The sequence below is a fragment of the Podospora pseudoanserina genome (assembly GCF_035222485.1).
Source record: "Podospora pseudoanserina strain CBS 124.78 chromosome 7 map unlocalized CBS124.78p_7, whole genome shotgun sequence".
Lineage (NCBI taxonomy): Eukaryota > Fungi > Ascomycota > Sordariomycetes > Sordariales > Podosporaceae > Podospora > Podospora pseudoanserina.
In genome coordinates this window covers 379655-393270 of record NW_026946671.1, presented here as the reverse complement: position 1 = coordinate 393270, position 13616 = coordinate 379655, and the positions used below count along the sequence as shown (strand labels likewise).

The 13616-nt window shown below is 52.7% G+C and overlaps 3 protein-coding genes across 3 annotated transcripts; 1 reads left to right on the top strand and 2 right to left on the bottom strand.

Moving 5' to 3' along the window:
• Positions 1-3160: 3160 nt before the first annotated feature.
• Positions 3161-6742, bottom strand: QC764_708060 (uncharacterized protein). The gene is made up of 4 exons (XM_062950425.1): positions 5350-6742; positions 4895-5291; positions 4428-4840; positions 3161-4353 (listed from the first exon to the last, which is right to left on the bottom strand). Exons 1-4 carry the CDS (start codon positions 5824-5826, stop codon positions 3598-3600), a joined length of 2043 nt encoding a protein of 680 aa, XP_062796440.1. The 5' UTR covers positions 5827-6742; the 3' UTR covers positions 3161-3597.
• Positions 6433-7754, top strand: bet5 (Trafficking protein particle complex subunit BET5). Its single transcript, XM_062950424.1, has 2 exons — positions 6433-6843; positions 6904-7754. Exons 1-2 carry the CDS (start codon positions 6807-6809, stop codon positions 7377-7379), a joined length of 513 nt encoding a protein of 170 aa, XP_062796439.1. The 5' UTR covers positions 6433-6806; the 3' UTR covers positions 7380-7754.
• Positions 7755-8364: 610 nt separating this feature from the next.
• QC764_708040 (uncharacterized protein) lies at positions 8365-12924 on the bottom strand (the record flags this gene model as incomplete). The annotated part of the gene is made up of 3 exons (XM_062950423.1): positions 8365-11191; positions 11247-11713; positions 11771-12924. The coding sequence occupies 3 exons, from the start codon at positions 12922-12924 to the stop codon at positions 8817-8819; spliced, it is 3996 nt and encodes a 1331-aa protein (XP_062796438.1). The 3' UTR covers positions 8365-8816.
• Between the last annotated feature and the right edge of the window lie 692 nt (positions 12925-13616).

The following is a 13616-nucleotide window of genomic DNA, read 5'->3' as shown; positions in this document are numbered from 1 at the left end:
ACACCTGGGTCATTTCTTCGGCCGTGAGCCTGCCCGGCCGTGCCCCAGCTTGCTCCAGACCTTCTTCTCCGCCATCCTTTTTCGGCACAAAAGATACCCAATATTCTAAAACCCCCCAAAGAAACTTCCCTGTGTGCAGCCGCTTGTGACGCCCTCCTTTTTTGATATATGCTGTGCTCCCCAGCCTCGGCCCTGCTGTCAAAAGGCAAATTCTAGACCCCCATGGTTAGATTTGCCTGTCCTGTCATTGGCTATTTCGTTTGGATCTCGCTGAATTCAAGGTTTGTTCTTGCTCTCTCAGTGAAATTCTGAAAAAACAACCTCCACTGGATCCATCCCTATTCATGCAAGGCACCTGCAGCTGTTGCGATTTCGTAACTGCTTTGGGCCGGCGAGATGATGGGCGAGGGCAGCCACGATGAAAACCACGAAATGTGGGATGTCTCTCCACTTCAAACACACAACGAAAAGCTTCTGTTGCGTTCTTTTTATACAACTCTGCATCTCATGACCGATCAATTGTCAACAGGCCCATCAGTCAAAGTTGCAAAAAGCCAACCCAATAACCCGCACTTACACGCCCTAGGCGCAGTCTTGGCAGAGCAACGTTCTCCTGTATCCACCCGATGATCCCCAAGAGGGACATCCGCACAGATTCGCCGGCCTTGGCAACGCATCTTTTGTTTCCACCAGCCCCATCAAAAACACCATGCGCCCTCCCCCCCCCCGGTGCCGGCCTCGTTGGCGCCGTGGGCGGCCTCCCGGCTCTTTGTTCTGGGGCAGGTGCGGGGGCACACACGGCCGGACGGGGAGGAGGTGCCCGCCGAAGCGAGAGCAACTCTTGTCCCGGAACTTCCACCCCAAATTGGCTGGAAATTGGTCACATCTTCCAGTTACCTCTCACTCCCATCTCCCATCCCACCCTCGGGATCCTTTCCAGCATCAAAACGTGGCCGGCGACCAGGCCCTGACGCAGGTGTGCCGTTGACTGACCACTGCTTCAGCCCATGGCCACATACGATAGTCCACAACGTTGTGCGGACAGGGCCCTGCGACCTCTACGCAGCATCGATCAACCATTTCTCCCTATTCGAGCATGAAACCTGTTGTCTATGAGGCATTTTCCCCCTTCCCTTCCCTCCTCTTTCAAGTCTGCTTTTTCGTCGCATTCTCTCATCATCATGCTTCAGCAATTGTCAGCAACCCGGCCTCAGCGACCAATTGGCCAATTGACCCAGTCACGAGAATCGCCATCTTCCTCCTCACCCTCTTCTCTCACCCCCCTTTCCAATACCACCATCACTTGAACATCGTTTTGTGTTGTGTGGTGGCACAACCCCCTCCACTCGGAGCTCTTCCGCTCTGTCCATCATCAAAGGGAGCATCAGCATCCGATGGGCGGTTGCGGTTAAGGGACCTGATATTGGTCTTTTCTTGGCCTGCATTGGAGGAGCCGAAGGTCCTCCTACTTTTTGCCCCTTTCTCCCATCTCGTGCAAACATGGGAATGTTTCGAGCCTCTTGTAGATTAGATCTCCTTGTGTTTTTTGTTTTTTTTTCCCCTCTCCCCCCTCTTTTACCCGGTGCTTTGGGACACAACAACTCTTTTGAGAACCCCATGACCTGGTTCTTGGCATGAAGCTTGTGGGGGACGATGGTGTTGAACAACCCACCGGCCCGTCGGATGACCATGAGGAGTTTCACAGCAGCAGTAGCATTTAGGTCGAGAAGAAGGTGAGAGCGGCTATCCAAGTAGTTTACTTTGGGTCTGGCTTTCTGGTCAAGTCACCAACCAGCTAATGCGTTGCGTGGTGGGAGGTTCTGCTCTCCCTTTGGGGACTTCGAGGAAGGAGGGGCTGGTTGGAGGGTTGAACTAACAGACGCAGCTAAAAAGTGGCAGGCGTTATCACCACGGAGTATTCTGCGGTGTGCGCTTTCAACGGGGCCATGTCTTGACATGTGAACTTACTCGAATCGAAACCTTTTGGGTTCTGGCGTGGTTACTGTTGGGTCCCATTGGAGCCAATACTCATCACACATTTGATGGCAAGTGTTTCCAAGGAACGGGGAGAGAGTGGTTTTCTCACCGCGACATCCGGATGGACGTACGTATTTACTCGCTACATACACGTGGTTGAGATAACTCGCTGAAAAGACACACACACACACACACACACACACACATCCGGGGGGCCGGCCTGCCATTCATTCCCCCTTTTCCGCACACACACCGCAAGAAAGGACTGTATGTACGTACGTGCTTGCATGCGACCGGGCCTGGCTTGTTGCAACCACTGCACAGCACACAAGGACCGGCAAGATGTATATGTACAGCATCCGTACATATGTATATTCTCCTTGGCATTTTCACCGCGGAAATCTGCTTTGACATCCGGTGTTTTTTTCCGTGGAAGAGCACTTTCCACCGCGCATTCATAAAGGGTTGAGTGGCAGGGGGATGCTTTCAAGTGTGGGTATTCCGATCGAGACAAGCTTTTGCCAAGGCCCGTGGCGGCAAGAAAACAAGAAACGCCCAGGATGTTGGGGGGAACCTTGTTGAGCTTGGCCTTTTTGCGGTGGAAAGTGCTGTTGTGTTATACGGGACTTTTTGTTTGGATACATGTGAAATGTTGTGCTCTTCTGGATTTGGGTCCTGTTCTTCCGTGAACGGAGACGGGAATTGTCAGAGCGGAGCGGTATAGGACACGGGATAAGACCACTTGTAAGTGTCATATGAGATGGGTGAGGCTGGCAGTTTGGTTTGGAGTGTTGACGTGATGGGGCTGTGGTTGATGGTTGTGCTTACCTCACTCACTCACTCACTCGGTCAGCCAGAGGCAGGCTTGATTTAAAGGTATGGCACTCGGGACTTTGCATGTGAGCGCGGCTTTTTATGGTCAGAGTCGAGGCTGTGGGAGTGGCTGGGCTGTGCTGATTGGGAACCCCAACTGGTGAAGTGCTCGTATGGTATTTGTGACGACGATAAAACGGCCAACTGAAGGTCTTTCTGTCGGAAGTTCCGGTATGGCAGGCTTACTACGTGGGAGCTCCGGTTGAGTCTGGTTGCTTCATTACTCCCTCTCCCAGGGTGTGCAAACCACGAAGCAGCCGAGGCATACATTCTTATGTATCTCTAAGAAGAAGTTCAAAGACTGAAGAAGTAAATATGAAGAAAAAACAAGGTATTCCAAAGCCAAACTTGTCAAACTATTGAGGTATATCAAAATTACCACCGCCAGCCGCCTTTAATGTGTGCATCATTTGCTTTTCTCCAATGACAGAAAGAGATATAGCAACCGTCAGAGATCCAACCTGACACATAACAAAGACAATCCTGCCCCAAAAAGTCAAACAATAAATAAGAAACACACTCGCTTGGTTATACTAAGCCCGTTCACCCCTCCCCACCCCTTTGTTGTGGTATTAATGCTACTACTTCGCTGCTTGTCCTCATCTTAACCCCTCGCTTGAAACTTCAATATCCCCTTCCTTTTCCACCTCTCTTTCATGTGAATTATCCTGAGCCGCTGTTTTCGCTGTTGTAAAATATCCAATGGCAAAACTTTCCCACCTCCCTTTTTCAAACTTTGACTGTACATCACTCCGTCTTGCCTTGGTCCCCTTCTCCCGCTGGCTTCTCCTCCTCACCACCAGCCCCCTTCTTGCTTTCCTTCTCCTTCTCCTTCTCCTTCTCCCTAGCGACAGCAACCCTGACCAACTCTGCAAACCCACTAATGCCCTCATCCTTCCTCTTCTGCTGCTGAGTAGTCTTATTAAACAACCCCCAAAGCCCCTCCTTTTTCTCTTCGGGGTCATTAAACCTCGTATGATAAATCGTCGTCCCTCCGTCCCCATCCCTACTCTTCATCCCCTTAATCCTCTCCACCTCCTTATCAAAAGCCCTATCAAAAATATTGAAATCCGCCGCCGTCGGGCTGTCCGCCACGATCCCCAGGCCCCCTCCCAGTCCCGCATCATCATGACTGCTGCTAAACGTATCCAATCCGCCAGTGCCGATACCCAGCAGCAAAGGCTGGGGTGGTGTTGAGGGTGGGATGAGGTGTGGAGGTGGAGACTGAAGAAACTGCTGCCTCTCACGTAAAATAGAAGCGGCAAAATCAGCCGTGTCAGATGGGCGAGGGGAGTGATGGTATGGTGACCCTGGCGGCTTGGGATTCGTAGAGAGCAACGACTTGAATTTGCGAATCGCCTTCATCACACAGATGAGATGTGACATTCGTCGGGTGAAAGCGTGGTTTACTTCCAATGGGTTAGGGGGGTCGACGGGGTCGGTGCAATTTTCATCTGTGGGGAGGAGGGGGTCGGAGTTGTTTTTGGTGACCCAGGGGTGGTTCTATTTTGTTAGCTTTGAGGGGAATTTTTTTGAAAAAAAAAACAAGAAAAAAAAAAAGAAGAGGGCAGACATACCCGAAGTTCCTCCATTGCGATTCTTTTCTCTGGGTCCTTCTCCATTAACCTCCCCATCAGGTCGACAAATAAAGGGTTCTCGCCCTCGGGAATAAAGGGGGCTTCTGTCCGGATAGCTTCGTACATATCCAATACTCCAAACTTTTCAAACGGGATCTTGCCGTAGCGGAGACAGTACAGTGATACGCCCATAGACCAGATATCAGCTGCCTTGCCGGACACATCACCATGTTTGGCAACACAGAGCTCAGGAGGTAAGAAAGCCGGTGACCCGGCGCTCTTGGCTGTCTTCATGTCGGTGGACTGCTCAAACATCTCCGAGACGCCAAAGTCGACAATTTTGAGAACGTCGTCTTCGTTGAGGAGCAAGTTGTCGGGTTTGATATCCCTGTGGACTACACCCTGAGAATGCACTTTTCACATGTCAACTTGACCTTCATATTGGGGGACGGTGGCGATAAACTCACGGTATTCAACACCCAGGATCAAGTCCCTGAACCAATGCCTACACTGCTCTTCATCAATTGGCGCGGCTGACTCGCCCAAACCAACTTTCATGACGACACCCTTCTTGCACATCTCCAGCACCATGTACAGGGTGTCTTCTTCGGGGTCGTCGAGAACCTCAATGAGCTGGACTAGGTTGGGGTGGTTGAGCTTTTTCATGACGGCGATCTCTTCACGAATAAGAAAGAGGGGGTCCTGCGCTTCCTTTGCTCGCTGGTCTGTCAACCGGGCAATGGGGAGATCAGGGGCGCCAAAGGGAGCCCGAGAGGGGAAGCGGCCGAGTGATCTCGGACCATGGCGGAGGATGTTGGATTGTATGCGTTTGCGGAGACGGGCTTTGGAGAAGGCTTTCACGGCCTGCGGAGGAGGTATTAGAACATAGGAGGTGAGAAAACAGGGGTTGAGGGGTGACTACATATTCTTTCCCAAACTGATCAGAAGCAAGGTGGACGGCCCCATACGACCCGCGCCCAATCTCCTCCTTAATGACATACTGGTTGACGCGAAAGTGAGAGCGGCCGTCAGAATCGTCACTTGTGTACTCTGAATGAGCGTTGAGCGTCTCTTTGATTTCACGATGAACCGAAGGTGTCCGTTTGTGGTGTCTCAGAGGGCTCTGGAAGTGCTGCACGTGAGGGGGCGCAGAGCGAGGATGTAACAGCTCTGGCTTATCAGAGCTGCTGTCGAGGTGGTGATCGCCAGCGAATTCCACGGATATGTCTGGCGAGGCTAAGCCCCGGGGCACTGCGGCCGGGTCGTGTTGTGCGTCTGGGGTGCCGGCCATTGGCCCCAAGCTGAATTCTCTCGCGTCGCTGCCGTCCATTCGAGGTCGCAGTGGCAGCGTGTAAGTTGCTGCTCGCTGGGGAGGTGGGAAGGTCTCTTGGTCGGCCATTTTTAGGGATGTCTCTCTTCTAATATGGCTGCTGCAGATCGATAATGACAAGGGGGAAAATCAAGAAAAATGGGAGTGGCCGGGGAGAAGGGCGCCGCTTTGGCCGGCCGAGAGTTTGAGAGAGAGAAAAGGTGTTTTGTCCTTGGGGTGATGCTCTGACGATAGTCCAGTCCAGCCACCAACCAACCAAGCAAAGTGCCGCTTTTGCTGAATGGAGGTTAGGTCTCTTCTCTTCGTTCATCCACCTATGCAAGGCCGTCTTTGCACAACAAGAATTCTTGGGCGACAACGGAGGGTAACACTGAACTTTGGCAACAAAGGGTGTCGCCCAACTCAAACAACAACTTGACGAGACGGGGCTCTGGCTCGGCCTCATAGGGCAGAGCTGAAGGGGGAGGGTCCCCCTAAATTGACAAGTGCCCCTCTCACCCCCACCACCCCGCTCTTTCCTGCAACCGACATCCCGTCCAGGAGCCTCACTGCGTCATTGGGTCCGTCCTGTGCATCTCGGGAACAGGCCAATCCTTTTGTTTGTGTTTTTGAGCGTCGTTTCGGCTCCTCGAGCTTTCTGTATCTTGTCGACATGATGATCAAACCGATGGAGAATTGACTTCTAAGTAACCAAAAGAGAAGGACGACCAGCTTACCAAAACGGGAGCCGCTGGACTGGTTCGTTGGATGGATCGTGCCCTGGTCCGTGTGCCACCGCCAAGACGCCTGCAAATAACCCCCGGTCCCGGTGTGGACCCCGTCGTGGTAAGGAGGTCAACCGCAGGCGGGTCACCGAAGCCCGACACTTCGGGACATCAACGGAAACTACCGAGCATCAACTTGTCCATACCAGCCAAATCGATCTACAAACCCAGTAATCACCCTCACCACCCAACCCTCCCATCACCGCCGTCGCGCGCCCCCATCTCTCTTCTCTCCCCCATCCTCCCCTCAACCCGGCGCGCGGCCCGGCCGGCCCAAACCCGAAAATGGTCGTCTACTCCTTCTACATCTTCGACCGGCACAGTGCGTTCCCCCTCCCCCTCCCTCCCTGCCCCTTATATATTGCTAACAACCTCTCCCCAGCGGAATGCATCTACTCCAAATCCTGGCTCCCCCCCCCCGCCGCCTCCTCCACCGACATCCTCCCCCCTACCCACTCCCACCCCCAACAACCACCACAACCACCACCACAACAACCCACCTCCAACATCCTCACCCAAAAACAATCCTCCGACAACGCCAAACTAATCTTTGGCACCGTCTTCTCCCTCCGAAACATGGTCCGCAAACTCGGCGGCTCCGACGACGCCTTTATCAGTTACCGAACCGCGCAGTACAAGCTCCACTACTACGAGACAGCCTCCAATCTGCGGTTCGTCATGCTGACTGACGTGGCGACGCTGAGCATGCGGAATGTGCTGCATCAAATATATATCAACCTGTGGGTGGAGTATGTGGTGAAGAACCCGCTCAGTCCGGTGGAACACAAGGGGGGTGAGGGGGTGAGGAATGAGCTTTTTGAGTTGGGGCTGGATCAGTTTGTTAGGGGGTTGATGTGAGGGTTCGGGAAAGGGAGATGGGGGAGGAATATGGGATTTGGGGTTGTGAAAGGCAAAGGAGAAGTGGGATAAAAGCCGTGGTTGGGGGAAGAATGAGAGGACGGTATTGTCAAAGGGGGGAAAAGAAAAGATCATCAAAACTACGGGTGTAGCGGATGGATGATGATGCTTTGGCTCGTTGGTGTTGGACATCAATTTAGAATTGGGTCAGAGCCAAGGTCGAAATGAAGGTATGATACCAACACCCAAAGGACACATCACAGGCAAAAGTTAATACAAGAAGAGCTACTTGATGGTGGCAAGTAATAATATTAAATAAGTCAAGCTGCTAGTTGCAGTGAAAGGGTCCAAAGGAAATGAGTGGAAGTCAACACAAAGAAGGGGGGGGGGGGAATAAAAAAATAAAAATAAAAAAGAGTTTCAGTGTCCCAACCTCGGCTCGAACCCGTCAGTTGGCTGGAAGTAGGTGGTACCACTTAATCTCCCCCGGAAGGATCGGTCAATAGTAATAATACTCAGGCGTCCCTCGTAAATACCACTGCACCAAACCTCCAGTCATTGTCGAGTGCAAAATTCTAAATTATAAATCCGGGAGCGGGCTGCGTGGTGAAGGGAGCGGTGGTGGGGTGGGAGTGAAGGCTTTGGCTGTTTGCCATGGGGAGGAAAGAACGACTTTCAATGAAGGGGCAGGACTGATTGTGTGTGTAATGGGGAAAGACTCAAAAGAGTTCAGCACTCCTGTCTGGAAGTGAACCTGTGGAAGTTGCCTCCAGCCAGTTACCGCATTCCTCCCTACCAGAATTTGGGAGCAGGACATCACCAGGTTGTATAGCCTATCCTCACACCGCCGCACCAAACCTCTGGTGATTATCTGCTGCGAAATTTTAAGTGATAACCCCAGGAGCGAATTGTGAGGGAAGAGCGATCAGGTGGGGAAGGCAAGGGCGACCAGGTGAGGAAGGCACAATGCTCAAAGAAGACATGACTGGCTATTAGAGGAAGGAGCACCTGCTCTGTGTAGAGTACCATAACAACACAAGCTCTCAATATAACAAAAGACACAAGACGACCGAGATAAACAAACATTACCTGTTTGGAAATAAACTCAATATTGACTATCCTCTATAGGGTATCAACCTCTCCATCATCCCCTTATATCTTACAACAACCATTCCCCCCAAGATGAAATCCACTCCCATGCTCTGCTCTGCCATGCCAAATGATGATAAAGAAAAAAAAACACTGAATGATTCAAAACTTCCTTGTCCCAAACCTCCAACCCTTCCAAAATTCCAAATATATATGCGTGTTGTTATGTTGCCATTTATGCCCCTCTATATACTATGTTATGTACCCCTTGCTTTTCCTCATATTATATCAAAACAACCTCCGCTTCCCCCACCAAAAGAAGTTAAAACAATCCCCCAAAAAAATCAGTCAGTAAACCCCCACCATAAATCCTCCCCTATACTGACTCAACATCTCCCTCAACTTCTCCTCCTCGTCCATACTCTGATTTGACGGGGTGGACCTATGACCCCTAGTGCTATTGTTCGTGCTAGTGCTGCTGCTGTGCGTGATGGTTGTCGTGGTGATAGTGGTGTTGGTTTTGGTGGTAGCGGTGGTGATATTGATGTTGTTGGCCACGCTAATGTTGTTATAGTTCTTAATATGAAGCTCAGCCATTGTAGGCAGCAACTCATCCGGCCCTGGCGTCTCAACCTCCGAGACTGGGTCGAGGGTATCAGTTGATAACTCGACCCCGGCAAAGGCCGCGAGCATGGCGGGGGGTGGAGGAGGGGGGGGAGGGGGATAGTCGGGTGCAGCGTTCAACATTGTGCTGCCTACTCCGACGTGGCCGATCAAGGAGTAGGAAGGTGTCGGTGGGGGCTCATCCCGGGACTCCTTGTCCAGGGCAGAGGAACGGACAGTCTTCCGACGGATGAGAGGGGGTGGCCTGGGTTTCTCCTTCTTGGGGGCCTCGGCCGCGGGTGTGGATTTCGGGTCAGGGCTGGACTGCAAAAGGATTGTCCCGTCATGAACAACTGCCTCGCTTACAGGGCCGGCAACCGCAGGTGGAGGGGTGGTGCTGTCGTTCAGGTCGATGGTGCCCATGTCGAACTCGAGATCAAGAAGGGTAGGCCACTCGCTTGCACCAGCAGGACCAGCATTGAAACCACCGCCCGCCTGTCCGGCGTCGATAGGGGTGGAGGCTGGGGACTCGAATTCAAAGACCTGGCCGGATGATGCCTCGAGAAGCTCGCGGTTGCGCTCGATGTGTTCGTCCAGCTGCCTGAACTGCTTCTCCAAGATGGTCCACAAAGCAGTTTCCTGTACGTCGGGCTGAAGCGCAGGCTGCTTGTCCTTGTCGTCCTTCTTATCCTTGTGCTTTTTATCTTTGCCCAAATGGAGACCAGTTTTGGCCTGAGGTGGGCGTGGCCCTGGACGAAGGCCCTTGAGGACATTCTTCCAAATGTCGGCGCGCTCCTTGGGGGTGAAGGGGAAGTCGATGATCGTCCTGTTAATCTTCATGCTGTCGACCAAAAACCCAAAACTGTTCAGATTGAGGTTGTTGTCTTGGCAGTCGAGGACCATCAGTGTATTGTTCCTCTTCAAGGACTGGCCCAGCGTGCCTGCGTCGTCGTGGAGGTTCTGGTTCCGAATCCGCAGGTGGGTCATCGCCTTGTTATGCTCAAGACCGCTCAAGCTGCGGCCGAATCCCTTGGTCAGTTGGCCATCGTCAAGCCTGCCGGAAAAGCCCGAGAGATCAAGACACCGGATGGAAGTGTTGCGCGCAAACAAGTCATGCAGCGCGCTGACCATCTCGGAACTGCAAACGCCAGTGGGAGAAGGAGCAGGTGCTGTACCGGCCATGTTCAGGACGGTGAGGTACTTGGTCTCGGTCAAGGCGTGGATCAGAGCGAGGTAGTTATCCTCGTCCTGGAACTCAACCATTTCCATATCCAGACCAGCAGGTCCCTTGTTCTCCCGAATGACAGCAGCCAACTCTCCAATGCCGTTCTCGATCGGATTGTTGCTCAGGCCGATATGCAGGCCATGATCCTTCCCAACGGCTTCAAACAATGCCGCAGCTTTGAATCCCGTGATACCGCATTGCTTGAGGACAAGCCGGCGGAAGGCTGAAAACTGCCTGTGATCCAGTTTCCAGCTTCTCGCCATCAGGAAGCGCTGTAGGTCCATCAAGGTCTCATCGTTGATCAGCCACCCCGTGATATCGATCGACTCAAGCCACTGGAGGCTTTCGAGCAGCTCAAAGGGCAATAGCGGGCCCACATCCGAACTGTCTCCCAAAATGCTGCCACAGAGGTTGAGCTCTCTAATTTCAGGAAGTTGCTGCAGGAGGTCAGGCAAAATATACGCGGGCAATCGACCATAGTTGCCCGCAACCGTCAATGACTCGAGAGGAAGAGGGCGCTCCATCAGAGGGTCAATGACGATCCTCCTCACACCCATATCGTCCAACCCACAAGCCGAGATGTCCAGGGCTCTGATGGCACCCGTTTCCATGGTCTCGGCGAGGTTGCTGATGTCATGTTCAGAAAGGTGATTGTGGGCCAAGATCAAACGGTTGCACTTCGAGATGCCGGTCTTGAGGAGATGGAGGATAGGCGTAAGGAACTGGAGGGTCGGGTAGTGGCTGTCGGCTGTCTTTCCCCTGTTCAGATCATAGCTGCAGTTGGTGAAATCGATTTGCCGAATCGTCTCAGAGCAATAAGCCAGAGCATGGAACTCCTGGTGCAACACCGGGCAGGTCTTCAGCAGCTGCACTTCATCATTGGTGAGTTTGATGCCTGTAGTGTTGTCAGCTGACTGCCTGAACAGAGAAAACACACTTTGAGAACTTACAAGTCCGGCTCAGGTAGGCAACGTTGATGCCCCCGCCCAGATTGTCATCCACGCCGTGCAGCATCGACAAGTCCACATCCTTGAAAGACAGCGAGTTGAAATAGTCATTATATCTGAGCGCCCTGAGAACAGCCAAAAGTTGAAGGCCTGTGTACAGTCCCGCATGCTTTGGCGGGAGCAGTCGAAACTCGGGTGCATGCCGAGTCTTCCAGTTGATCTCCCACTCGACAGGCGCACAACGATACCCGGCAATGTGAGCGTCAAGTGTGCGCTTGATGGCGCCGTAGTCTTCCCGAGAGACCAAGTACTGAGGGTTCCGAAGCCCAGAAACCGAGAAGATTTCCAGGTTCTGCCAAAGTTGGGGCCAGTTGGGCTTGATAAAGCGGTCAGCGGTACCAAGGATGCGAATGATCTGTCGATAGTAGCGGCTGGCAAGTTCGAGTGTCACTGACGTCTTGAAGGGATCACTAGGGGTACTTGTCAGCCACAATCAGGCAGAGAATCTGGTTGCCCATCAATCTTACCGGAACGAGATATTAAACCTCTCCTCGTGGAAGGACCAATCCCCAACCACCGAGTTCAGTGTGACCAGGCCGAACGTCCTGTGCTTGCAGCTTGAGCCAGCCTTCCCTCTCTGAACTTCGGCGAGGTAGCATAGATATGTGCCAATGACCAGATAGTACGCCGAGCCCTCCTGAGACTTCTTGGACGCATCCTCCATCTTTGGCATGTACTCCTTTCTCGTATGCCCTCGTGGGATCACCGGGAAGATCTCCAACTCCTTGTTTGCGAATACTGGCTCCTCCATCATCTGGATCTTTTGCATGAGTGGCTTGATATCATCACACTTGTTCGAAGACCCAGACTCGTCCTGCTCTTTTGTCCCTATTACTCGCGTGATGCTCTCGAGCATCTTCTGTTGCTCCCGCGGTAAGCTGAAAAAGAACTCGGACCGGTAAAACGACTGGCCGCCAAAACCCTTCCACCATACTTCGATTCCGAACGACGGCTTGATGCTTTCCGAGTAGAAGGCTGCCACAACAGTCGATATAGGGATGGCGAGAGCAGGCTCCGGGGGGGAGCCATGGTGCGCTTTCTCGCCTTCAATGGCCAATGATGGAAATAATGCCACTGCGTCGGCACGGCTTTTCATCTTGAGAAGATAGTCCGTTGTGACCACCAGGTATGGAGTCTTGGTCTTCAACAGACTTGTATCCGGTTCCAGCGCACACCCCCCCTCTACTCTTTGAGTTTTCCAGTCGAAGGAACATGATGACGAACTTGGGGTAAGACTCGGGGGATCTGTTGTGGTGAACGACAACCGGCTGTGAAGACTTTGGATGTGATCCTCGGAAATGCCTGAGCTACGTCGACTGAATCCATCGCCTGGAGATGCCGAATATGGTCGTGATTTGGATAATTTCCTAACATGACCCCTAAACGCCGAGTCTGGTGTAGAATCTCGGTCTCTGTTGCAGTTGCTCATGGAGCGCCATGGCCGTCCTTTGATCGAGTTGAGAGAAAAACTTCTTCGATGTTCGCCATGAGAACTCGTCGGGGAACTCGGGGTCGTGGGGCTGTAGGCTGCTTCAGATCCATCCGGCTCCGTCATGGTGAGAGAAACGCCCGATCTCGTCCTTTTCTGGGTTTGTAAATGTTTGGATGGTGGTCTCGACATGTTGAACTCTGAATCCAAAGTCGATGGTGGAAGTTGGGTCTCCTACAAAGCAGTGCCTGCGTGCGGGTTTTTCCCAATGAAAACCTTGACAAGGGCCTGCAATTAGAATTGTAGGGTTAGTCACTTGTTGTTCTTGGTCTGGGGGCAATCTTTGAACGTTGAAACAGGAGCAGGCCGGCGAAAGATATGCGAACAGGCGAGAACAAGCTAGACGGGGGCTGCGAGAAGCGAGACAGAATGCTGGACCCTTGAATTTGGTATTGGGAGGGTATTCGGTGCGAGACGTGTTTCGGGTATCGAATTGGGTCGAAAAGAAGAGCCAGGATCGATGGCCAGGCCGGTTCACAGAAAAGAGAAGCGGAGGTTGGCAGGATGGGTATCGGAGTTAGCGAGGTGAGATACGGTTGAGCCTCTCAACATGTTTGGCGGAGCCCCCGTCCCGGAACGCGGAGCAGTCGAAGCCTCCACCTAACGGCCGTGAAATTTCGGCAGGTCCTGAGGGCCGTAAACAGCAAACCCAAGGTGATTTCCAACTCTTAGGGCCGAGAGCCGAATGTGATCCCAAGACAAGCTCCGGCGACGTCACAGCCGGCGTAGATCAGATGATTTGATACAGGGACGTGGACGTACGTGGACCCCTGGGTGACAATGAGGGAACGGCCTGTTGAAAAAGATACAGCAAAGGTGGACGA